We start from the raw sequence: 27,730 nt of genomic DNA on the forward strand, positions 1-27,730 counted from the left end.
ACAGGAGTTGCATTCTAAGGGCTAGGGCTTCTAAGGACTGGTAAAATCATTAGCGGGACTAAGTTTTGAGGGAGAGAAGTCAAGTTGGGCCATCTGTCTGCCGAAAGCCTTCTGGCTGCACAGCATCCAGCCATTGACCAGCACCATCTGACCAATCTGGGTCCTCCCCATTTCCCCTCCTGGGGCTTTCATCACTGTTAGCACCACCCCCTTCATTCCATTCAATAAGCACCTGGGTGGCTCCAAGGCCTGGCTCTGTGGTGGCATGTCCCCTCTTGCCACGTTCCCCAAAGAGCAATCCACCCCATGCCCTACTCACTTTCCCAGTCCCAGGAGAGACATCTGACGCCTTGACTTCACAACAACATACACGTATACTCCTGGATCCTTCTGGTGTATATCCACAGCCTAGGTACACATCGTGTGCACGCTAATGTCAATATTCCACACCAATCTTTCCCATTAGAAAGATTCGGCTAAGTCCTTATGTAGGACTCCCACATAAGCCTAATTTATGGGAATACAATGGCAGCCTCTAGCTTCAATCTCAGTCCTTCACAAGTAGGGTGTGTGAAACTTCCAGGAGGGCCACCAGGACCAAACTCATTACTCTGGCTCCCTACAGTAATATCGCTTGGAACATATAGTTCTAGGTTCCTGCCTGGGACCTGGGACTCTGACCCAGGCCTCTGCAAATGCCCCCTTTCCTCAGCATGCCTCACTGTGGACACACCGCATGTTGGAGGCTGGGGGGGGAGAAGGATCAGCCACAGCTGTAACCCATAAGCCAAGTTGGGTTTGGAGCTGGAACAGCCACAGATATCTGGCCTGCTGCTTCAGCCCTAGAGAACTCAAAGACACTTGGAGCCTCCAAAGGGTTTCCTATTTCTCTTCTTCCCCTAACCCCTTAGAACATGACATTCAGTTTATAATTTTGTGACAACTAAAAGGACTAAGAATAGGAGAGTATACAAAGGGCATTCCAAAGAGAGGATTGCAAATAAAAGCCCTAACTTGACACAGATGCAGGAGATGGTGAGGCTTCAAACACCTCTGTTTTCAGATTTACCGTCACTATAGCTCTCGCTCCAAAGTGTGCAACAAAGTGGCCTCACCCTCTCCGCAGCTCTGATTCTCCATTGCAAATGGGATTAAGATGCAGCGAAACAGACTGCATCTCCTGGCTCAGTGGGGCTGCAAGACAGGAGCTGCCAGCTACCACCGCTTCCTACAGCGTTGTCACGGCCACTGAGAGAGACTTGAGTTGGGGCAGTGAAGCTTTAGGTGCTCCACACCTACCAGAGCAGGCGACCTGGACCAAATGTTGCCTTCTCACACATGTGTACAGTAGAGTCTCAGATATTACCAGCACAACAGCTAGACTCACTTCCAGTATTTAACAATAACTGTTTTCAAAAATCCTCAACACAACTCAGGGCTGAGAAAAAGCAGAGGGAAAACAATAATTTTATGCTGCCATAAAACTACAGCTAGTAGCTCTATGGTTAAATTACACACTTGTTGCATACACACACATCACATCGACCATCTGAGAAGGGTATTTTAAGATGCTGCAGGAGAGTTTTTTGAGGGGGTGGAGTGGGGTGGAGGGAGCAGAAGGAAAATTCTCTAATTGGAACAAAAAGAAACATCAGTTGAATACCATGGACTAACCTATCAAAGGTAAATACTATTAAGTCGAGGCAATGACCGGTTGGAATTTCAAGAAAATTGGCTGGTAATTCTGTTTGTTGGTATTCTAGAAAACTAAATACAGTGTCTGCGATCCACTTAGCAATTCAAAAGAAAAAGAAGTTAGTCAAAAACAGTGGAACCTAATTACCCAATTTCTAGATTATCTAAGATATCATGTTAAAGGCTTCTCCTCCTGTTTCCTAATAAAGGAATGAGGTGCCCATGCCACACATTTGATGTAGTATAAAGTAATAACCTGACTGCAGCATTTTAAACCAATTCCGCTCCAACAGATACCTTTACAAAGAAAATCTCTGTACAGTGAAACAATCTCCAAACCTAGCCAACTTATTTTTATAGTCTTTGACGTAAGAATTTTACTGATTTCATTGTATTGGACACAACAGTGAACAGACAACCACAGTTCTTTGTAACAGGCTCACCGACAGTAAAGGCTGGCAACCTCAGGAACTCACTTCCATAGGCTCACTCCCTGGGGGAAGGGGCAGGCAGGTCCCTTGGGGCAGCTGCAACCAGAAGCCTGGTATTGCCTTTCCTTCATCTGCCAGCCCTTACTCTTGCCCTCATGTGCCAAATGTACTCACTTGATGTTTCCCAAATGGCAATTTGTGTTTGCATGGATCTTCAGATGCAAATAATTCCCAGGAATTGCAATATATGGTCTGTGACATATTATTTAAGGCCTTCTAACATTGAGGGTTGTTTACTACCCTGTTTGTAACAGCTGGCCTTCTAATCACTAGACAAAGTGCTACACACAGTCTTTATGACCTGAATCTTTTCTTTTCAATGATACTGGAAAAGTCTTGCCATTACTTTTTATTATTATTATTATTATTTTGTTTAATATGAGTTGCCATTACTTCTTAACTAAGGTCCAGCTTCAGGGGTAGGAAGGCAGGCAGTGAAGTTTCTCCCAGACTCCTGCTTGTTAAAAGGTACCATGAGGTAAGGAACTTGCTTATTTCCTTCCAAAACAAGCTTTCAGTTTATAAAATTTGCAACACAGAAGAAATGAGCAAACCCATTAGGCCAGGCAGCCAGGCTCAAACCCAGAGGTAACACCCTCCCATTCCACAGGAGGTCTAGCTCAAGTGCGTACAGAGACGCTAATGAATAAGCACAGCAGAAATCAGAAAGCGCTGCTCTATAATCACCGCAGTCTCCTGGAAAAACTCAGCTCACACCCACTGTCACTCCACATGCCAGGAGATCACATGAAAGAACATCAGGCAGAAAACATAACCCTAAATGGGGTGCTTCCAACACTATTAATGTATTAATGCATTTACTAATTTTAAAATAGCTTGATTAAATTGAATGCAAGTTTGCTATTCTGTTGAAGTCAATAAAACTATCAGGTTCTGGGATCATATAAATGAATCGTTCATCATAACTAGGTAGATAGACACAGTCTAAAAGTCCTTGGGTGTAACACACTTTGCTGTATGTAGCAGGATAGTGGTGGGAGGGCATAAAAGCTTTCGGAAGAACCATCACTCAATACGCATAATGCTCCCCAGTATTTCTCTCTGGCAGACGTGCCAAATCCCTCTTCTGGAACAAGGCCATTTACTTCCTTTGAAAGTGAATTAGAGCTGCGCCTCAGAACTTTTCCATTAGGGCCATTTACGTATCAGCTGCTTCAGAGTTCCACCGAAAAAAGAATGCCCAAGAACAACCAGTCTGGCTGGCCACATCCCCAAGGAACAGTAGAGAAAAATCATTTGATGCAGGGAGACAGAACCTGGGAGTGTTAGTAGAGGGGGAATTTTCAGTGCTATATTGGTAACAGAGAATAACTGCAACAAGGTCATCTTCTAAATTCAACCCAGGAGCGTGGAGTTTAGAAACTCGGGACCGTCAGAGCAGGCAGGACAGCTTGGACACAGAGTTCCTGTCTTCGCCCATCCCAAACTGCTCTCCTTGTCTGAGGACCACCGATTGTCAACTAGCAACAGTCACCCCTTTTGTATCCCCTTCTTGTTCCAGCTGACCCCATTCCACTAAGGAGTGCCTGTCTTTCCCGTTTTCATTTCCTTGACTGACAGGCCACACTTGGGCTGCTTATGGTTTAAGCTGTGAGCTCCCTTATAACTGAAGGATACAGAAAGAGGACCTCCTATCTGTATGATGAGCCTCGATTATAAAAAAATTAGTTTGAAAGTTGGATTCAAAATTCTTTGAGTTGGTATTAACAAACTCACTGTAAACGACCTCTGTTTACCAACATATAATAAGAAGGTACAAATTCACTCAAGCTTCAAGTACCAAAAACAAGGACAAAATTTTTGGTACTTTCTTCCTTCATACACGAAGTGCCATAGAGTCTAAATATTAGATTTAAAGAATTCCAGAGTGGAAGGATCAGTTAAAGACCATTAAGGGCAGCCTTATCATGTTTACAGGTGGGTAAACTGAGGCCTAGACAAGGTAAGTGCCTGACCCACGATCACAAATCTGGCTTGTGTCTGGACCAGATTCCCAAGTGGAGAGAGTGAGCATGGGGCACCTCAGACCCAGTGAGATAACCCTTCTGGAGAGAGGCATGACCTTACCTGCAACTGAGTTGGGCCGTGGCATTACTAGCGAGCTGGAGCTCTGAGAATAAGGGACTGGACCATCTCCAACTGAGGCTTCAGTTTTGGGCAGCACGCTCTCCGCTGACCCAGGGGGCTCCTCTTCTGCCACTGGGGAGCAATTATCTGCCCTGCGATCATGAAGCACTCCTTTCTGTACCCCTAACCTTAGGCTTCCGTCCTTATTCCATTCCAAACTGGAGCCACTCCGGTCATCATTTTCGGATGAACTTGTAATTGTGGCTGAAATGAGAGACCAAAATACTTTGAAGGAGGCCAGGCACAGCTGGGGCTGCTGAGAGTTAACACAAGCATACTGCCCTCCCCGTGATCAATGAAACTTTTCCGGTCCACACAGATTTTTATCAAAGTTATGTTTCATACAATGTATTTTGGTACATTAGAAGAATGTTGCTAATCACGGGAAATAAACTAAGTCATTCTACCAGGGAACAAAGGCTGGTAAGATAATGAAAAAGCTGTCTAAAAGTATCTGAGAGTTAACAGTAAACCTATGTAATCTAGAGATGATATATCCCCTCTTAACAAAGATAAATTGCTCACAAAAGAATTCATATCTCATTAAATTCCTTTGAACCTACAAACATTTTTTTTTTCCAAATTAACATTTGTATATGGGGCAGAGGACACGGTGATACAATGGTTAATGCAGAAAAGATGCGGGAGAGATTCTAGAAGAACAAAAATACAATTATAAAGTCAAGCAGAGAATTTGATCCTTAGAATTAAACTTTATAGCATCTGTTCAAGATGAATCAGAAAGAATGACGTGATTTTATTCTCCTTTAGCAGCATAGAGTGGAAAACCTCCCAGCACACAGAAAACACAAGCATAGGAAGCGATGCTTGACTACAGAATTTAACCTTGAAGAAAGAAAACCAGCATGGAAAACCATCTTGGCAAAAGAGGAGGAACATGATGTAAGAAAACAGCAATATTCACCCTACATGGCTTCTACCAATAGCCACTTCTAATTTAAAGACCCGAGCCCCTTGCGAGCACAGGTTACCACAGCCCCAACACTGGCTTGTGTCCTAGAGAACAAGGGCCATGTCCTCTGCTCCCTTTGTGTTTCCTGTTTGGATCTACACAGTCTAGGCCCATAAGTGAGAGATTCAATGGGATGTGGCAGATCAGAGTGTGGTACAATAGAACTCAGCCACCTGGATTAAGTTACTTCATCAATATAACCCGGACAATACATACTATCAGCAGGCTGGTGAATGAGCTGCAACAGGCTTATCTAGGATCAAAGGGTCTGAGAGAGTTTTGTTTATTTTTACAACACTCTTTAAGGTTTAGAAGACAAAATAATTTCCTCGCTGTGACAGAGGACATTCTGTCACGATTCTAAAATGTCCTTTAGTCCTGCTGCTCCAGTGTGGACTCATTATCCACTGCTTGTCTCCCTATTTAAAAACCCCTCCTACACACTGGAGCCTCAGAGTATCTACCTCCCTTTTCTGAAGAGCACAGCCCCTGGCACATACTAAGCGCTCAATGAATAAGCAAATGAACAAACTTCTCCTCCAGCTGTGCTCAGAGACGCTACATTTAATCTTACGGTTATTGATTCAGGACTTGATTTTCTGTCTCCAACAAAAATCTAAGCTGATTTGGGACAGGCCCACCCCAGGGTGTCTGCCATTATTCCCAACATTTCCAAGTATTCTATCCACAGTATTAAAACTGGTATCTCCATCTATTTGGAATCAGTCACAGCCCTGTTTTTTTAAATGGACCATTCATATGCATATAAGTATGGCAAGCATGACTCTTTCCACCCTGAAAATGCTGGTGATGATCGTAATAGCAGCCACTAACATTTATTTCAGGTTACTATATGGCACGAAGTGTGCTAATGCTTCATAGGAATACTCTATCAGTGAGATCATTGCTTATTAATTATTATTAACTGTAATCTTGTTAATAAGCTGTGATTGTTACAGGCCTTCCTTTGTTAGCCCACTGTTTGGGACTCAGAATGCTCTTGCTGCAGACATAATTAGTTAGGTTCCCAGGCTACCCCAATATCTAAGTTACAGGAACAGTGATGGGGTGGGGGGAGGGGGGCAGCAGGGGTGGAGGTGACTTGTTTGGTTTTATTTTGTTGCTGCTTTATTTGGGGGCACATACTCTTAAGGTAAAAAATACAAAGAAAGTCAGAGTGAGGTTTCTCCTCATTTGCTTTCCCTAAGCACAACACACATCAGAGTCATACCCCCAAAGGTCTGAGTCCTAACTCAGTCCACAAGCAGTGTGATCAGGGACTGGGACTTCCCTCGTTCCTGCTACCATGACAGCACCAGAGGCAGCAGAACAGAACACGGATGACCTGGTCAGGGGTCCTAGATTGCAGGGACAGGCTGGCAGTCCCATTCTCACTGTTCAGCCACAGGTGCCCAGGTACTGATGAGTGGCAGGAAAGTGGGTGCAGGAGGAAAACACTCAGCTGCAGGAAGAATAGCTGAAAAGGGAATTCCAAAATGGGGTTGCCATTTCAAAATGAGGGTAAGTTCATAATGTATTTCTAAGTAGGAGACTCTCCCAACTGCCCTCATAGTGTTCAGCTAAGACACACATTCTGCTGTGCAGGCAGGCAAGAAGTTCTCCAGCCACAGGTCCTCCCACTAAGACTGCCCCCCTTCACAGTATTCCTCCCTACGTTGCAGTACCAGATGCAGCCCACACAGCTTGAAGCCCCACAGTGTAGCCCCACAATGAAGCCCTGACACAGAGACAATGGGGCAGATCCAGGCCCAACAAGAGCAGTTTTCCTGTATGACCCAAGAAGCACACCGGATAGGGCAACAACAAAGTCGCCAAGAAAGAGAAGCTGGTTCTTACAACAAATGACAGTCTACTCAAAAATACCTATTTTTCTTCCAGGCTAACAAATTCAAATGCCTTATTAAGTTAATCAGGCACTTTCATGTTAACAGGCACGCACACACACACACACACACACCCCTATGGCAGCATCTTCACTCTGATGACTTTACTTATTTTCTTGAGCAGCAAGCAAAAGTTTATTAGAGTAAAAGATTAGAAAGGAAGAATAGTAGGAAAGCTCTCTTTACAGAGTGGACACCGGGAACTAAATGCCCACTATGATGACTTAAAAAAAAAAAAAAAAAAAAAAAAAAAGCACCACCTGAAAAAAAACTAAGTGACATTTGATATTTTCTGGAGATCTGGATCTTTCAAGTTCCCTAACAACTCAAAACTTCTAACATTTTATTTCTTCAACTCGTACAGATGCCAGCTTTTGTCCATTAAGACTGGCCATTATCATTCAGACAGGGTCTCTACCATTCTTCCAACACAGAGTATTCTGTTAAATGAGTGACTTCACAGTATTCTGTTAAATGATTAAACCTCAAGTTTTATCAAGCTAGGAGATTAGACTTTGCTTCTCATAATTTAGTATTAAATTCGGTTTGGTCCTGCTCACTGATTCACACGTGCTACTTCTGACTCTGCACACCATTTGCAAACGCCTTTTAACCAGGGACGGCGTGTTCTCATTCCTATGTAGTAATGGCACTTTTAACCAAACCTACTAGCACAAAGGGCTACTTCAATGCACACTCAAAACATGTTAGGACATATACATGATCACCAGTGCTTAAGAAGGGGTGGACAGGCTAAGAACCATCAACCCACTTTACAGATATGGAATGCACTTGGGAAAGACTAATCTCTCCCTCTCCCCCCGCCCCCACCTCTCTCACACACAAACACACACATGGTTAGTGGTAGGTCTAACACCGGCCTTTCTGACTGCCTACACAATATGTATTGAAACTCCCCTTGCCTTACACAGCTCTCAACAAGCAAAAGTTCTCTAAGTGTGTGTGGCTAAAAAGTACTTTGCAGTTCATGAACTTTGCCTTGTTAAAAACAGTAGCCCTCAGGCAGGGGCTCGCGGAGAGAAGCCAGTCATGGGCACACAGCAGCCAGGAAGTGGAAGAGACATTAAATGTTTTGCTATATAAAGTACTACAATAAAACTGTATTCCTTTCCTTTCCCAGCTTTCCTGCACCCACCCTTTTCTTTGCCTATTGAAGGTTCTTTGATATATTGAATGTACACTTAAAATAGAATTTTAAAAGATCAGTGTTAAGTCCAGGGCCCAGTAAGTAGTTCCGATGGATCTAAATCAAGTTACAGTTTAAAGGAACAATAAGAAGAAAATTAAAATGACTATAGCATTAGTCCAGAATTGTTGAGGAACTAAAGGCCATATCAAACAAGTGTCCCAAAGAGCAGAATTTGTCTCCCTTTGAGGTGGAGAAAAGACAAGATGTGAAAAGTGCAAAAGGCTTCGGTTCAAATTCTCCCCTTCCGAGGACCCATAAGGGGTAAGCACCTCCAGGCAGAGTACTAGTGATGGGCACATTTTTGTCTTTACCTTACAGACATCATAATTAGGTATCTGACTGTGTCTCTTTGTACAGGCTGCTAGGAATCCTAAACCTTTCTGCCCACTGAGAAGCAAAACGAATCAAGTCTTATGAACCTGACTCCTGACCTCACCCTTGTTTTGCATTTTTATTTTTTTAAATTTAAGTATAGTTGACACACAATGTTACATTAGTTTCAGGTGTACAAGGAAGCAATTCAACAACTCTGTATTATGTTGTGCTAGCTGCAAGGAAGCGTGGCTACCATCTGTCTCCATATGCTACAATACGATTGCCTATATTCTCTGTGCTGTGCCTTTCATCCTCATGACTTATTCAGTCCTTAAATAGAAACCTGTATCTCCCATCCCCCTTCATTCATCCCCCCCCTCACCTTCCCTCCCTTGCACTCTTTCACTTGCTTTTATTTTCTTTCCTCAGCTCATATCATCATGGGGAAAAAAAATCTTATTTTACTAAATGTCTATTTGTAAGCATTTCAAATCCACTGGGGAGGGATTAAGTATAAAGCAGCCTCAGGAAATAAGAGCAGTGGCTAACAGAAATATAATAGTGCTTACCATGTATGGGTTCTAAGACCTTATCATATGTCAACTCACTGAATACTCCTAACAGTCCTACAGGCAGGAAGGCTGCATACAGCCTGAAGCCTTGTCATGGTGCCCCACGCCGTTCTGATCATGCCACACTATCAGAAAAACTGGAGCATGTATCCCAAACCCATGTATTTACAAATTATGTACAGGCATCACCCTAATTTATTCTAATACAATCATACACCACAAAATATATTTTGAAGAGACTTTTTAAAAAGCCCACAAATTGACATTTGTTTCAAGCACTCCACAGACGGTCTTGTGTTCTCCAATTTTCAAAGCCAGGGCTCTATAAACAGAGTCCTTTGTCCTTCCTTGGGTTGTGGACAAAATCAGATATAAGGACATGTATGTAAAGTGCCTCACATATCATGAATACCCAAGAATGTTTTCCTCCCTACACAACTGAAAATAGAGTAGCATTGAAAAAACAAAGAAACATTTTCAACTCCTATATTCAGTATGATGATTGACACAAAGTTTAAAAGTTAAAACGCTCGACCAATGAATTAAAGATCAAACAAGAAAAAGACATAATGGTTGCTTAGAAAAGTGGGAGACAGGAATGAAAAAAGAAAATCCCAGCTATACTATAGATACACCACCTCCTTTGACCTGCCAGCATAAAGATCACTAACAACTTTGGAAAGAGAAACCCGAGTCTAAATGAGACTGGGTGAAGGGCAGAGAGAAGAGTCGAGGAAGCACACGGTGCCCAACGCCCTGGTCCTCCTGGCCTGACAGGATTCGCTTCTTCCCTCGCTCACCCCCAACACCTTACACAGTTCGAGGCTGCTGTGCCGTATTTTGCATCTCCCCAGGTGACAAAGGGAAGGATTGCATGGATGAAACCAGCCTGCCTGAAACCTTCGGACCAGAAACACCAGACTGGGCTTCTCCCTCAGCCCCACCTGCAAAGTAACCAACCACACAGCGAACAGAGGCAGCTCACCTGGAGTGACTGCTTTTACCTCCCTCAGCCCAGCAAGGAGAGGACTCCAAGGAAGGCACTCAACCTAACTCGTCCTTGCCTGGAATGCCACAGGGAAGGTGGCCTGAGTTACCTTTGGCTCTCAGGGACTTTCTGGCTTCTCCTTCCACAACTTCCGATGGACAACGGCTTGGCCTGTATAAAGCACTGCAGAGCCCTGCTCCCCTTCTGGATTTGCACACCGGCACTATGCTTTGACTTGTGGCAGACAGATCTCTGTACCAAATCTCCAGCTCAGTGCTCATGGCATTGTGCAAGGCATGCTCTGTTATGACATGCAGGAAGGCCAAGGACCCAAGCCATGGTTCACAGCTGTATTTGTGAAGTCCCTTAGACTGTGGAAACACCTAAAGGATCAGTGGGCGCAGGGCACTGGCAGAGTGGAGGACAGGCCACACTGCCTAAACACAGTCTGACACAGCAGGTAACAGACTCCAGAGAAAAGCCTGTGGATTTAAACACCATGAAGTTTTCTAGTGATAACACCCAATGCCATGCTTAGGTAAAGCTTCACCTAACCTGCATACTGAAGGCACAGACACTGGAGCTTCTGACATAGTCCAGTGACTCCCCAGAATTGTGGACTCTTCCAGAAAAGAGCACAAGGCACCACCAGTAGTTGCTATTATTACGTACCTACAGCATACATCTTCCATCAAGAGGTGTCACTGCCATGTTTTAAACCCTGTTTCCAGTAATTGATAACTTGCCCAGGTCTCCAAGGGCGGAAGACCACTCTTTGGTTCCACAGGTGGACAAGTTTGGAAACAGATACTGTACCTGGGCTTTATTGTAACAATGCTGAAGAAACGTGCTCCTGGTACACAGTAGGTGCCAATAAATGCTTGCTACACCAACAGAACAGCCTGAAGAATCCAACTACACTGTGAATACAAGTACTACGGCAGGCATTCTGCTGCCTCGAATCATCACGAAGGATTTCTTTCCCACATTAAGTATATTACCAAATTATACATGTAAAGGCAAATTTTCCTCCTTCACCCAGGAGATTAAAAAGAAAAAGCTTCTATAATTAAGCATGATTTTTTAAATTGCAGGCAATGTAGCAAAATGAATATTAACACAGATCTCAAACACTCTAAATAGTTATTACCAAATCAATTTCAAAGCATTTCAATTTAGTAGCAAGCAGGGCAATACAGGTGGCAACAAAGCAGTATTAGCATAAAATCAAAAGGGCAGGATTTACAACAGGTTAAAATGAAAATAAAATACAATTAATTCCTCTTTGTAGGCCTCTCTATGCATATGATCATCTCCCTTGGGACACAAAGTCCAGGAAATGAAAGGAACAAAAGGTCTCTAGCTACCTCTGGAATCACTCTCATTTTACAAGCCTAGGAGGGAGTCGAGTCACAGGAAGATAAAAGTCAGCCCACGAGAAACTTTTTTTTTAAATATACTAAGCTACTGGGCAGAAAACAAATATTATCAAACTCTAGCAAGCACCAGCAGGATACTAATCAAGTACCCAGTATTTCTTGCAAGCACGTTTGCAAAAGAAATGTTTCTGTGAAGGTATGCCCCTGCCTAAATTTACACCTGCCTTCTAGCTTCAAAGGGAGAAAGAGCAAAAACAAGCTGCACCACACCTCCCCGCCAGAGAACGGGGAAAGGCAGCAGGAAGAGCCTAAGTTCTTTACCCTTTTCATATTCTGAGCACTTAATCTCTTGAAAGCTATCTGGCCTGGTGGAATGTGGTGGCTCAGGTGTTGGGAAGCTGGGCAGGTGAACAACACACCTGCTCTGTGTGGGACACATGCCCAGTGGGGGAGATGTGGATGCGGTCCACTCAGAATAACCCTCCTCCTTCATGGAGCTGTCCTAATACCAACTCTCAACAGGAAACAGATCTGGGATACTACGAAAGTAATTCGGAGACAATAAATGTCAGCAGGTACAAGGAGACAGCAGAAGAAGGGCCTGGAAGGGACAGATGACTAACTTTTAATGGCCTCTTACTCAGCCAGAATTTTTCTAATTACTACCTATAAGTCCTTCTCCTGGGCACATCTATTATTAACACATAGGAAGGATTATTATTTTGTTTTTAAATCGTGATAGGAAAGCTGGGTTTTGTTTCTCCTCATCCAATATGCATTCACTTTCTTCCTAAAGAGAGAAATAACCTATTTTCTTGAAATACACACACACACACACACACACACACACACACACACACACACACACACACTACTGATCATGATGTGGGCACAGACAAAAACTAAACAGTATGTTTAAATCAAACAGTGCTTGTTAAAAAAAAATAAAAAATAAAAAATAATCAAACTGGTATTCACACGCATTCCAGTGAATACACCTACTTAATTTTTTTCTGAGCTGAAATTAACACAGTTTGCAAGTTCCATTTGTTAACAGTGGAAGCAAGTTTATTCAAAGGAGTGTCAGTAAGAAAAAATGTTTTCTCAGGCACAGAAGAAATCCCTTTAAAAGCCACTTCTTTACAGAGTTTTCCCTTTAAAGCAAGTTATTAAAAAGCTATCTTATTCTGATTGAGTATAGTTTCACATTTAGAAGGTCTTCACACTGCAAATTTGAAAAATCAGACACTAATCTCTAGGTAATGCTAATGATTTTACTATCTACAGAGTAGGAAATTTTACTTTAAAAAATATATGTGTTTGTAGGGAATTCAGTTACTCCCCATCCAGCTGTCAGAGACAGGATTTGTGCATGACAGAATTATGATACTTCTAAAAACTTCTAAAGAACATCATAAGAACGCGGGGCACCTGGATGGCTCAATCGGTTAAGCATCTGACTTCTGCTCAGGTCATGATCTTACGGTTCATGGGTGCGAGCCCCACGTCAGGCTTTGTGCTACCAGCTCGGAACCTGGAGCCTGGTTCAGATCCTGTATCTCCCTCTCTCTCTGCCCCTCCCCTGCTCATTCTCTCTCTCCCTCTCTTTCTCAAAAATAAATAATAAAGATTAAAAAAATTAAAAAAAAAAAAAGAACATCATAAGAACTTGGACCTCGTCAAAGTAGGGTGAAGTGAGACTCCCCTCTGTAGGACACAATAAAGCTGGAACAGAGGGCAGAGGATCTGCTACCCTCTGACCTCCACACAGAAGGATTGGAAGGGGTCCAAGAAATTCTCCTAATGGTCATTATTCTGCCCTCTCCCCCACTAAGCTGTTCCCAAAAAGAAACTTCTCTTCACCTGCAACATGTCAAAACCAGCAGAAGCAGAAGTAGGACACCCCACGGCAGCCCTCACAAGGCTGTCTGAGCATGTGGGAACGGAACCTTCCCTTCATGGCATCTGCTGAGCAAAAACATGTAGATTAAGTATAATCGGCAAGATGGAAATCAGCTTACATAGTAAGAGGAGGGCCAGGAATTTCTAAGGATGGGTTAAAACTATTTGAAATTTCCCCTAAGTGCCCTATATAAACCATGCTAATACTGTGCATACAATTCTGAGCTCCATATGGGCGCCTGCAGCTACCTTAAACTACACAATCCCACAGCAACTGTGTGCACAGGCTGACAAATCTTAAACAATTTAAAGTGGAAAATTAAATGGAAATTTCCTCCCTGCTCTCTCCAGGGCCTATGGAACTTTAGAACAGGGATCCCAACCAGCCCATGACAAGCAGCTGCCAGGCCTTCCAAAGCAGGAAGCCAAGGTAGCTCACCTTCATCATTACCCATTCAGATCACTGTGTTCTTGAATATTTTACTCTGTTGAACACTTAAGATGCCTAAAGGCTGCTGTTCCCAGGCTACACCTTATAAAAACAGTCATGCTTCTCAGGTAGATAAAGCACACACGCCACCCCCAGCAATCACAAAACCACAACTGAGTCACAGATCCCTGCTCTGCGACGAGGCCATGAAACCTGCATACCCTGAATTGATTCAGAAGGAAGCACTCTGCCTCCTCTGGCCCCACCAATCCTGCCTCTTCAAAGAGGTGTGGCTAGTCTGCCTAGAGAGGAAATACTTGCTTTTTTCACCCCTTCTCCTCCCTACCACACCCTCTCCTATATCCCTTGGCAACAGGTTCTAGTTCTACAGGTCATGGAAGGAGAGTGAACAGAGGAACACTGTCCCCAGCAGTGTTTCCCTCTCAGCCGCCTACAGTCCTCACTCCCTGCAGAAGATCAGCTAAGGCAGTAAGAAGCACAATTTCCAAAGCTGGGGGTCTTCTGTGAAAAATGGATGTACACTGCCTAATGACTAACACTTCATCTCAATGGTCACCATTTTTCAAGGAAAGCTGAGTTAAGGGAACGTGTCTGACTGGAGCCAAGGAATGAAGGACAGCCTCAGTGACATGAAACGTGTCATTTAACTTTAACGACAAGACAAACATTAAAAGATGTGACAATGCCAACTTGGAATGGGAATACTGCATAGCTTCTTTCAAAACCAATTAAACATTCCTTCCTTTGATGCAACTTGATAGTGGCAACAATTCTTCCTTAAATTCTCATTCCCAACACCATGCTAGGAGCCCAGTAGACAGCCGGGATAACATAAATGAGGACCGCTCTCCATCCATATGGAGACAAAAATAAACAACAAAACCAGAACAAGTAAATTAAAGGAAAATACTGAGGTGCTATGGAAAGCATATGATAGGAGGTCTAACCAGTCTGGGATTGGACAGAACTGTACTTTTGCAAGTACTAATTAAGAGCCTTGGTATTCCTGCAGCTCAATCTCCCAATGACACGACAGAAAACAAAACCAGCGGGGCGCCTGGGTGGCGCAGTCGGTTAAGCGTCCGACTTCAGCCAGGTTACGATCTCGCGGTCTGTGAGTTCGAGCCCCGCGTCAGGCTCTGGGCTGATGGCTCTGGGCTGATGGCTCGGAGCCTGGAGCCTGTTTCTGATTCTGTGTCTCCCTCTCTCTCTGCCCCTCCCCCGTTCATGCTCTGTCTCTCTCTGTCCCAAAAATAAATTAAAAAAAAAAAAAAAACGTTGAAAAAAAAAAAAAAAAAGAAAAGAAAACAAAACCAGCAACTTTTCTTTCCACTCTTTACAACACTTTTAGGGGCACCTGGGTGGCTCAATCAACAGAGTGTCCAACTCTTGATTTCAGCTCAAGTCATGATCTAACAGTCCTGGGATCGAGCCCTGTGTGCTGGGCTCTGCGTTGGGCGTGGAGACTGCTTGGGATTCTTTCTCTCCTTCTCTTTCTGCTCCCTCTCCTGCCCACATGTGCATGACCCCCCACCCCCAAAATAAAAAAACAAAAAATAGAACACTTTTAAAATTGCAGCACTGTATCTCAACAAGAGAGAGAGACAGAGAGCAGGAGGAATGAATAAATGAATGAAGGTCATTTTCTGTCACTGAAAAAGTTTCTGTCAAAACAAGAAACTGGCTTGGTTATAATTAGAGGCATGTAAGGCCAAAGGCAGATCATTTCATGAAAAGAGAAAGGTTATCCCAAAAAACTGTAGCACTGACCAACTCCTCTTCTGAAGGAAGGTAAACTATGGATGAGAGGACATTTCAGAAAGGTGAAGAATGCTGTAAAGGAAGTCAACTGGCTACCGCAGAATACCAGAGACCCATTAGTGATGGACAGCGCAGAGAGGGCGTGAGGACAGAAGTAACACTGGGGAAAATTAGTTGACCTAAACAGTAGGTGGGGAAGTGGAGTGAGGAGAGAACAGGAAATCAGTAGAATAAACTCACTGTAAGGGCTTAAAACTGAGTGAAAGAATTTAAATTTGCTACAGAAACCTCAAGCCCCCATTTTTTTTTTAATGTTTATTTATTTATTTTGACATAAAGAGAGAGAGAGAGAAAGAGAGGGAGGGGGAGAGGGGCAGAGAGAGGGAGAATCCCAAGCAGGCTCTGCATGGTGCATGGGAGCGCAGAGCCCAATGCAGGGCTCAAATTTGTGGGATCATGACCTGAGCCGAAACCAAGAGTCGGACGTTTAACGAACTGAGTCACCCAGGTGCCCCATCAAGCCACCATTTTAATGAAATGTCCAGAACTAATCAGAGACAGAAAGCAGACTACTGGACAAGTGAGGCTAGGGGTGTGGAGGAAATGCAGTGTGACATCTAATGGCTACACGGTTCTTTTTGGGGTGAGAATGTTCTGAAATCAGATGGTGGTAATAGTTGCACGCCTTTGAGCAGACCTAAAACTGTTGAGTGGTCTAAATGGGTGAATGCTGTGACATGTGAGTGCATCTCGGTAAGACAATTAAAACTGCAGAAAATGAAAACCTACTGGAAAGCCTGAAACAAGTGAAGACTGAGGGCACGGGCTGCCATCCTTATGCAGAGGGCCCCTCAGAAAGCTGCAGTGAGGTCTACATCGGGGATCTCACAAGTCTTCTGGGGCAATCTCCAAAATATACAGTGCGTGAACCTGCAACTTGGTTTTGCAAATTACACTTGAAAGAAATAGAAGGTGACTAAAGAAAATAAGGAGCTCAGATGTCATTCCCTTTAATTATATTCTAATGTGGAAGTAAGTGAGGTTCAGTCCACTTACTTAAAATGCAAAATACTCCTCAAAGACATGTGCGTAACTCAGAAAAAGGGAAGGAACTGAATGTTCAGTAGAGCTGAATATTGTTCAACAGCAGCACAATGCTGGAGCACAGGAGGGCCCGGACAATCCATCCAGTGGTCCCACATGTCTGTTATCTGAAAGGCACCAAGCTGGACACCTGAGACACACAGGTGTCCAACCCCAACTGCAAAAACATAAAGGCACACTTGTCTGGGGTAAGATGTAAAAACAAGGGCTCTTAAATTCCCAGTTGATTCTAATGTGCATCTGGGACTAGAATCTACTGAACTAATCAGAATCCTTACTTTTACAGAGAAGGAAAGAAGTGTGCAAAGAACTCAAATGTTATGCAAGTGATTATCCAGCTAAGCATCCTAAGAGTCAGTACTAGAATCTGTGTCTCCTGACCCACAGTTTAGGACACCCATACCTACTGTGTGGGTGTGTGGGGCACAGGATGGATATCCTTACAAAATTCTGGCCTCAAAACAAGCGGTCAGATACCATTAAAAGAAACTAAAGAACAAATGCCTGGACATAAGTGAGGAAATAAATGACCTTGAGATTGAGGTAGGACGACGCCTCAATATGCAGGGATTTTATTGCCCTGGTGTATGTCTTCGTGGGATGAGATCCCCAACAAATGGAATTAATTGATGAAGAGGTAAAATTTTGTAACTTCACAGGCCAGATCTGATCTGGAAATTTTTTAACCAAATGAACCCAGTGTTATGAAAATAAATAAATAAATAAATAAACACCAAGGAATGTAAAAGCTGATGCTTTATCCTCTCGGCTGCACATGGAGCCAGCACGGTCTGTGAAGAACAAGGCGGGCCCTGGCAGACTGACCTTCACAGACCACGCTAAAATCCTCTTAAGAAGTGCCCGGTGAATGCTCTGGCTGACGTACATGGAGCCATTACATTACCGAGTCGTGTGCTTCTTACCTATAATTCCACTGTCCTTGCTTTCCAGGGTGGAACTAGGGCTGCTAATGGTCTCACAGGGACTTTTGTTGGCTGCGGTCTTGCTGACACAGCTATTCAAGGTTGAGCAGGGGCTATCGGTGCTAGGAGATGCGGTGCTGCTTGTTAGTGTGGAGCAAGGACTGATGCCTTGGCTTAGAGCTGTGCACTGCAAGACGAACGGAAGGAGGAGTTAGCACGGCTTTACACAGGATGCTGCTACACAGTCTTTTGTTTCTGGTGCGACAGCGATAAAACTCAAAACAGGAACACGGAAAACAGCTTTTTAAAACTAGGGAGCTTAATATGTATGTGGTCTTCCAAATTTTAGAAGAGAAATATCCTTGTTCTGTCCCCCTCCCTTGTGATTTCTTTTTTTTTTTTTTTTTTTAATTAAAAGGGCAGTCTTAGAAATAATTTAGTGGGAATGCACATTCATAAAACAGAAATAGCAAGCAGGCAGACTTCCTTTCATTTAAAGTCTGCAGAAGACAAATGGGTTCTTTGACCTCTGTACGGAAAATCTGGGAACTCTGTTTTTGTAATGTTTCACGAGCACTGCAGCCTGATTCAATTCCTGAAGATTTATGGGCTCTCTCCGGTCAGGGCAAGGAGGCTGATGGCCACTGCAATCTCAATCAGTGTGTGATACCCTGGCAAAGACCCTCCCAGGGGGCAGAGGCTCTGGCCCCTCACGGCCATGCAGACATATACATCTCAAATGGGAAGCGGCAGGCTGCCATTCACTAGGATGCAGTGTGCTCTCCCATGCAGGAACCATTTGATCTCCTCTTATTTTGTCTCTGCCTCATCTCCTACAAATCTTTTCCTCACCCCGCTGACCCTCCAAAACCCCCACCACGAAAAAGCGCAGGAAAGCACATCCCAAAGCAGCCAGCTGAGAAGAATGGTGTTATAAAGATAAAAGTAGTATCATGACTAGGAGATTCTTGCAGCCACTTAAATTCATTTAGCTACCCTTGCCTGGGTAGTGACCTGAAGGTTAATGTGGACATTTTCTTCAGTTCTGCGCCCTTCTGCCTCTTCCCACCTCCCCACTGCAGAAATCACAAACTGTCGAAGTAAACTTCAATACACAACAGCCCAGACTCATGGACTGAACAGGGACTTCCTCACTCAGAGAGGGGGAGAAGACGGTTATGCCTTCGTTCATCCTCTGAGCAGGTAGGACATGCAGGGTCTTCCTCAGGCATTACCATGGTTTCATTTTTTTCTTCAATGGTTATGTGTGTGGCACTTGGGATCCCTTCTCCCAGTAAAAATCCCAGCCTTGTCAACAGTTCTTGAGCTGCCGGCGAACAGCTCGGTTCATTATCGGCCTTTGCTTCTGGAACAAAGAGAGAAAACAATGAAGATGCCCCTCTGGGGAATTTCAGGTTTGCATCTGGAGGAGTCCGCGCTGCAGCTGCTTGTCTGGGGCTTTTGTGTATTTTTATAAAATGCACAAAGTTTGACAATGCTGCCTGTCCTCAAGCAATACATTCTAATTAAGAGGCTGTGACAGGTTAAGAAAACAGTAAAAGAGAAACTCCAAGTGCAAAGAGTGAAATATTTGACCTGAATCAGAACACAGTGTGATTATAGGATAGCAATTCCTATTTCCATGTCCTGTGAAAAAGGGATACATCAGACACTAAAGGCAGAAAGAGGCCTGCCCTTCATCTTAACTCTTTAAAAGCATAGGGTGGCCAACGCCCACAAGAGGCTGAAATAAAGTTAAAGCCCAGTGGCATACTGGCAGAGACCTCGGCTACTTAAATGTTGGGGTACAACTGAAAGCTCAGCTCTCATTAACCAAGACAGGGGCATTACTACTTTGGTGGAAATGTCCTGTGCATACCCCATTCCCACTGTAGTCAAAAGTCAAAGCCAGAACTCCAACTCAGGGGTCAATCGTCAGGAATCCACTCTGAAACAAAGATTTTAAAACCCAGCAAAATGTGTCCCAGGGGACCAGGCCCAAGAATACACTCTGCTGTTTACATGGGGATGTAGAAAAATCAGGCTGTGTTCTCAGCACACTCCACAGTAATGCTGGAAGCACAGTTAACCTGAAGGTTACAGGGCATGCTTAGAACCTGTCCTTCCTCTGGCCTCCCTGACCGGCTGGCCATCTTATTTTTCCCACTTAAACACATTCTGTTGTTGGGTTTAAATGTTGAGCTACAGGTTAACCTTGTATCCAAAGGCTTAAGGGAACTTAATTAAGGGTGACGAAATGATATTCACACCATTCTAACACCTTTCCTGTATTTTTAAATCAGCATCCATCAGGGAATTAAAAAAACAAAAAACATATAAAGCAAACTCTGCTTACAGATGTTAGAACTTAAAAAGCAATATGCAACCTGTAATACTCTCACTCAATGTTTTGTTCTTTTCTGTTAATTGTCTAGAGACTCAGACCTATACATTCATGAACCAATTTTTCCTAGACGTGGAAATCTGCAGGTGAGTCTTAGAAAGATAACATGAGGAAAGAACAAAACAGCAGTATTACCTTTGAGCTACAATTTCACCACCAAAGTTCAATGCTAACTTTGCTTTCTTTAAGGAACCGCAAAAATCAAAACAAGTAGAGCTGAGAAGACCATCTGTATTATCCTCACTCACATATCAGTTTTGCTCAGTCATGCTCCCAGGATAGCAGCTACAAGGAAAACCAGGCTGGTCGTATCTTCAAGGAAGGAAAAGGATCCCACCCCTTGCTTACTCTCAAAACTCCCAATGTGTGTGGTAAGAATTGCTGTTTGCCAGCCTAGATGTTTTTTAGTTGCTCTAGAAAACCACAGGGGTAAAAGAACCAAGGCTGATTGTTCTGGGTTAAGAGTGCCCGCATGTTTCTAGATCATTTGTGTTAAACCTGTAACAGGAAGGGGTAGCGGCCACAAGCCAACAGAGTAAAAGAGCACCCCAGGGTGGGTCAACCACACCCAGAAGGCCACTCTACAAAAGGCCCCTTCCCACCAGAGATTTCCAACCACATTTTGATTCCCAAGGCACTTGGGCATTTGGGAAAAGGCGGCAGGAACTAAACCAAATCAGTAAAACCCAGGCACACCCAAGGGCTGAACCACTTCAGAACAGGATCAGAACACTTCAGAACAGCCTCGCCCCAAGGCTCAGACAGGGCAGCTATTTTATCTCAGGTGGCAGCTGGACCAAAGGGAGAGAACAGGATGCAGATGGAAAGGGAAAGAAGAGGGTAAGGGGCCAGAACTCAGCAGTTTTTCTACTACACGTCCCCCTTGCCTTTCAAAACAATCACTATACGGCTACCAAATTGTGACTGTGCCCTTGAATGTCTGAATGTCTAGCTTCTGGTTCGACCTGAAACTCCAGGGAAAGTGCCAGAAACTACTCCCAGTTGGCAGCTGCTGTGGAGGCACAGAGAACAGCTGCACAGGCTTGGCTGCCACAAAATTTACCCTGACGACAAACAAGGCCACGGCCTATCGCTCACGTGGGGCTCCTTCCGAGACCCTGTAACCCATGTAGGTCCTTGGCAGGGGGGGTTACCCCCCGAGGAGTCAATGCTGCCTCCACACTGTGTCTGTAGACAGACACCCCAGACTGTCAAGGTTTTCATTAAAACATATGTATTTATGCAAAGACAATTAACTCCTCATCTAAACCTTGCCCACAAGCTGGGAGCTATGGCAATTCCAGGTTTAATGTCTAAATTGACAGGACACCTCCAAATTCATGAACAACTTGTTCTCCTATCCATTCAACCTGGATTTGAATGCCCCTAAAGTTCTCAAACCTGACCTGGAATCGGGATGAATAGATGTCCTTTATTTCAGGTTTAGCATCCAGTAAGCCACTGCAATTTCATTTCGTCCAAAAGCTTCCCAACTGTCTCTTCATATAATTCTCTCTTCTCAAATGTCATTCTAGTGACCTTCCCCTCAGAAGCCGTCTTCAGTCTGAATTCCTCAATCCATGTCAAGCCGTCTGCATTTTCCCCTCCCTAATGCACAGAGCTTTCTCTCTGGCTGAACTTTTCATTCTGGCAGAAGGACCCCTGGGTGAAGAGTGATGGTGCCATTTTTGGAGAGATGAGTTGCCTGGGAACTCACGCTGGTATACTAGACTGTGAAATTAAAATGAATTTCTACTTCCACAGCCGATCACCAAATACTGAGATCTGAACAGTAAGATAAGATGTTCTCGGAACTAATTCTTACTACAAAATTATCTCCAAACCAAAATCCAACGGGATACTCTAAATGGCAAGTATTTTCATTCATGTAGTTAATACTAAATCACTCATCAATAATAGGTGTACCTTACCCAAAACAAGTGGGATAAGTACTAGAGAGACATCATCTCTTAGCAACACTTTATATCTCACAGATTTAAATATCCAAGGAATTTATGATGGCTGCATTTGGAGTTGAAAGGATAATTGGCCTCATACTTCCTGGGACTCTATTAGACAAATGGGGAGTGATATTCCTTCCCAGTAATGTTTTCATGGAATCTTCAACAGGACACCATTATGAAATAACCAAGTGGAGGAAGGCAAAGAGAATTTTTCAGGTCACTTCTTGTCTCTTGTTAACTACCCACACCTTGTTGGACTACGTTTGGGACACCAACCCTCAGGTATGGTCCATAAATGGACCACCTTCCCAATTACCACCATCCTCACTTCAAATCCACTTGTGCCCCTTATAACCATCCTCTTATCCTTCCCTACAGTCTCAGAAGAAAGGACTTCTCCTGGCCAAAACTATTCTGGACCACTTACAGCGTGAACTTCTGTAACCCTCAATTTCTTCATGAGGGAAGTAGCCATAACCCACTTCTTATAGGTTGTGAGCTTAATAATAATAATAATAATAATAATAATAAAGAAGATGAAAAAAATGAGAAAATAGCTTACACAGCAAGCATCTTTGAAATAAGATGTGATATCAAAGTTGGTCATTATTTCTACCAATTTTAACACCAAGAGCCCACTTTCTCACTATTATTTCATTTTCTGGTGTCATGGATTCCTATCTATATTCAACGTGCTTGTATTTTTCTTACCTATTAAACATAGTTTTTTATGATTCTTCTGCCTTATTTAACTTTCTATGAACTCACTATTCCTTCATGACAACAAATTTCCTTCCTTTTTCTAATTATCAAACTGTTCCACGTTGGCCCACACTTAACTGCTTTCATTTTTATTTTTAAATTTATTTCAGAGAGCGAGAGAGAGCGAGCACACGCATATGCTTGTGTGTGAGCAGAGAGAGAATCCCAAGCGGACTCCACATTGTCAGCACAGAGCCTGACATGGGGCATGATCCCACAAACCACGAGATCATGACCTGAGCCAAAATCAATTTACAAAATTGAATTTACAAAAACAGTTATTTATAGAGGAGCATCTATCCGTGAACCTGAGCTGACTCTGTCAATAATTGGCTTCTAGTCCTTAATACAAAAACATAGTTATTGCACAAGTTGTCTTTAAGCACTCCACCTCATTCACCCATTGAAACTGTCACCAAATCTTACCACTTCCTCTTTCAAAATGTCTCCTGAATTAGCCTTTTTCTTTCCAGTCATACCGCCACTTATCAAGTCCTCATCCTCTCAAGTCTAGATAACTATCGGACTCTGGATCAATTTTCTCATCTTTTTAAAAAATTTTCACCGTCTTCTTTTCCTTCCTCACAGCCAGTGGTTCTCAAACTTTTTGTCACACTCTTAAAAACGAGGACTCCAAAGAGCTTTGGCATATATGAATTATTGATGTTTATCACATTAGAAATTAAAACTAAGAATTTTTAAGAATCAATGTTAATCCATTCTAAGTTAGTAAAACTTACATGCTAAACATTTTTAATAAAAAATATTTGGGGGGGGGGGGCGCCTGAGTGGCTCAGTCAGTGAAGCATCCAGCTTCGGCTCAGGTCATGATCTCGTGGTTGCTGAGTTCGAGCCCCACATAGGGCTCTGTGCTACAGCTGAAGAGCCCAGAGCTTGCTTCAGGGTCAGTGTCTCGCTCTCTCTCTGACCCTCCCCTGCTTGTGCTCTCTCTTTCTCTCAAAAATAAATAAAAACATTTAAAAAAGTGTTTTCCCAAAGATTTTAATCTCTACACTCAACGTGAGGCTCACACTTATAACCCCAAAATCAAGAGTCACATGTTCTACTGACCAAGACAGCCAGGCACCCCCAAAATATTTTCAAAGTCAAGAATGGCAGTGTTTTACACTTTTGCAAATTCTTTTTCATGTCTGATTTAACAGAAGACAGCTAGATTCTCACGTTTGCCTCTGCATTTAATCTGTTGTGATATGTTCTTTTGGGTGAAGCATGTGAAGATGTGTGGCCTCAGAGAGATATGCAGCTGGGAAAGGGAGGAACCTTCTCAGTTAATTACATTCTTCTCTGATACCTCACCAAAACTTGACAAGTAGCAATTTCTTAAAGGTTAGTTCTAGTTTTGACTTTGAATCCGTATCAATATACTTTTTGCACTCTGTTACAATAAAAGTCCATGATCTGTTATAAGCTTCAAATGGACTTGGTTAGCCATGCATGATTTCTTAACATCATGCATCGGATGATTTGGAAAATATTAGTTTTGCAGATCCTATAAGTGCTGACACATTTATTATACAATACCAAAATATCACATTCATTAATATCTCATCTCAAATGAAAAGTCCTGAGAAGCCATCAAACTCAACGTGACCAGTGCAAATCCCAAAAACCTGATTTTTCACTTGAAAGGTCAAATTTTATCATTGGCAACTAATCCCTGTCAGTTTTATTTTTTAATTGAAAGGACGTGCTCATTTTGTTCTTTTTTGAGAAAATGTTGTGTCAAATACCCAATTCTGAATAACTCTGGCTTGCCAGTCATTCTTTCAAATAAAAATGGTGTTCCATTAAAAAAAGTGGCTAGGTCAGCTTGCAATTCAAACAGCCACACAAGTGGTTTTCTCTGGGACAACCATCATACTTCAGCATGCAGCAGACTTGCTTTATGGGGACTTCCCATTTTATCACACAGACTATTAACAAGATCAGTCAAGGTCAAGATTTAGTAGCATTTGTTATTTTCAGTACTTTGTCAGGGATGTTACCCAGTGAGTTGCTATTTTTAATACTAATGCATGGTGGTGAAAAATACCACTCCTAGCTCTAGTACAGCAGATGGCCCTACCTCGATGCACACTAAGGCATCAGAAGTCTCACCAATAATTGCTTTTGTACCATCAGTGCACATGTCAATGCAAGAGAAATGGAAGTATATTCCTAATATCATTATGGAAAGAGTTTTGACTTCATAGACCCCTGTAAAGGTCTTGGGGATGCTCCTAAGTCCACAGCCCATACCTTGAGAACCTCTACTTTAAGTCTTCAACTATACTAAGTTCTCCCCTTCCTTTAAAATCATTAAAAACTAGTGTATGTACGTCTCTCAACCTATTAACTGATCTCTCATCTTCCCTTACTTGCTCAAAGCCTTGGGGTAAAAAGGCAATGGTTTATCCTCACCAATTACATTTCCCTTTCACCTACCTGCAACTTAAATTCACTCACCTTCACAAACCTCCTGAAACAGCCCTGTAAGGCACGGTGATATTTTTCTTTTTAAATGACCAATCTCCTCTTTTGACTTTCCTATAGTTTTTGACCTTGCAAATACTCTGTCCTCCAAGGAGGAAAGTGGCAACTGTCGTAACAGACACTCAGAGAGGAAATCCATGGTTTTCAGAATTACTGTGTGGTCCTGAGGATTCTTATCCTACCCTTTTGCTGGTGCCTCTTTCAGCCAATTCACAGCTCATGAATAAAATACCAAAGTTTCTCAGTCCTCTCCTCTCAGTGGCCTTTTTCCCAGTCTAACACATCTCGTTCCATCACATTCCCTCCAAACAAAAGGAAGTCAAGCTCATACCCAGAACTTTTCCTTCACACCCAGTTTGAGTTTCCAATCATTCAGTGGGCACCGGTGCCTACATGTTCCACCAGCATCTCAAACTCAACGTGCCTGAAACTGAACTCAAACCAAAATGGATGGTTCCCTCTCTTTCAGTGCCATCTTAATGTCACCTCAAAGCCTTGAAATCATCATCTTTGTGTCTTCAGCTCCCAGGTCCATGCAATTTCTCAAGAATCTTCCTACTCATCACCCCTTCTTTCCTGATCCTGTTCTCATTTGAGATCTTACTCTGTCTTACCTAACTACTGACATCTCTTCCTAACCATCTCCCCGACCCTAGTCTCTTCTGTGCCCCACTGCATTCTATACTTTGTTGCTAGGTAAATCTTAAGGCAATCAAGTCTTTCCCAGCTCAGCTCCCCCACCGGCACCCAACACCAGCTTGGATTAGTCAACACTACTTCCCTCTCCTGTTACAGTCACTCTGCATATATAGGTCTTTAAACCCCAACCAGACTCTAAGGCTCCATGAAATAAGAACCTATGCTTGATAGCCCATCTCAAAGAGCATCCATCATAGTGCATTTCACAGCATCAGAATTTAATTAATATTTATTTAAGGAAATGCAGAATGAATGGATACTCTACCTCTAATCTCTCTTCCATAGCACATACAAGGCACATCTTCCTTCTATGCTTTCATCTAACTAAAACCTTATTCAACTATTGGTCAAATGGCTTACCACTATTCTAAGAGGCTGAAAATTAAATTAGCAGAAGCAAGGTTACCTCTTGGTAAAGGAAGGGGAATATGATCAGGAGGAAACATAGTTATGTTTTATTTCTTAAACTGAGTAGTAGGTAGATAGGTGCCATGTTCTTTATAGCTTTTCATTCTCTACATCTTTTTGAACATCTGAAATAATCAAAAACATCAGGCACCAGTATTTAAACAAATCTTAAAAAAAGCCTTACTCCCCCCAAGATAGTTGTGCATGTAATTATTCTGCTGTTTCATACGTGCTCATTTTACTTCCTAACTATACTGCCAGGTGAGAAGTTTCATCATGTTTTGAGATTGATCTTCACCAAGCAATGACTCATTAGACTAAAATTTTCTCACCCCTCCCCATCAAAGCTTGCTCAAGTAGCTAATGACAGTTGGAAGCAAACCTAAACGGATTATGGTTGCCCCTAATTCAAAGAAACATAGCTGCGAATCCTATTATAATTTAATAATCCTCTCTAATTTATCTGGGTTTTTTTTTCCCCCTTAAGGCAGTAGTATTGTCTTGTGGGTAAATGACATTCTCCCCGTAAACAATATGTTGGTTTAGCAATAGGAAGCTTATTTGTAAAGACCATATTCTGTATGACACACACAGGTTATTAGAACCATTTGACAGGAAAAAGGGGATTGTATTCTGTTTGAGGAGCTCATTAAGTCACTCTTTTTTCCCAGAGTAGAAAATGCTATTTTTCCGAAATATTTTAAAATATTAAATAAAGTATCTTTTTCTAAAGATGTTTCCAGGTGAATGTAAACTTTAATAGATTCTTGGTATATAATAAAAATATTCATCTGTCCATATCATATAACCCACTCCTCAGGTAGCTAAAATATGCAATTTCACATAATCATAATTACTTACAAGTTAATGAACAAATTCAAAGTGCTCGTTGGTTTTGTTTTACTTTGATTTAAATTTCAAACAGCTAAGAATCAAGAATTTATGTAGCTAAACCATAAAACGAGGCATCTTAGTCTGGGAAGGGTATTTCAAATATTCAGTAGTAACCTGATATTTCATGAGCCTACGGGAAATTTCAAAACCATTTCACAAAGAGCTGTTTGTTATTAACAGCATCCAAAAACGCATTTTAAGATATTTAAAAAAAAAAAATCCCAAAGAAAATATGAAAAGTGTAAGACCAAGTTTTGAATTAAAATTTAAGTGATGATGTTTGATATTAA

General features: G+C 42.6%; 1 protein-coding gene across 13 annotated transcripts in view; it reads right to left on the reverse strand.

Annotated features, from left to right (window-relative positions):
• Positions 1-27,730, reverse strand: part of TANC1 (tetratricopeptide repeat, ankyrin repeat and coiled-coil containing 1) — a 239,983-nt gene that overhangs the window by 59,568 nt on the left and 152,685 nt on the right. For 6 of the 13 annotated variants that reach the window (XM_078451240.2, XM_078451245.2, XM_078451243.2 and 3 more), the window contains 3 exons: positions 19,052-19,182; positions 17,817-18,003; positions 4,275-4,538 (listed from right to left, as the gene is read on the reverse strand). The exons of 2 other annotated variants lie outside the window; for them this stretch is intronic. In XM_078451240.2, coding sequence (XP_078307366.2) covers positions 4,275-4,538; positions 17,817-18,003; positions 19,052-19,182 — 582 coding nt within the window. The remainder of the gene's footprint in view (positions 1-4,274; positions 4,539-17,816; positions 18,004-19,051; positions 19,183-27,730) is intronic. 5 more of the 13 variants (XM_078451244.2, XM_078451242.2, XM_078451248.2 and 2 more) reach the window with 3 other exon arrangements.

The sequence above is a fragment of the Panthera onca genome, chromosome C1 (genome assembly GCF_046562875.1).
Source record: "Panthera onca isolate mPanOnc1 chromosome C1, mPanOnc1 haplotype 2, whole genome shotgun sequence".
NCBI classification, from domain to species: domain Eukaryota; kingdom Metazoa; phylum Chordata; class Mammalia; order Carnivora; family Felidae; genus Panthera; species Panthera onca.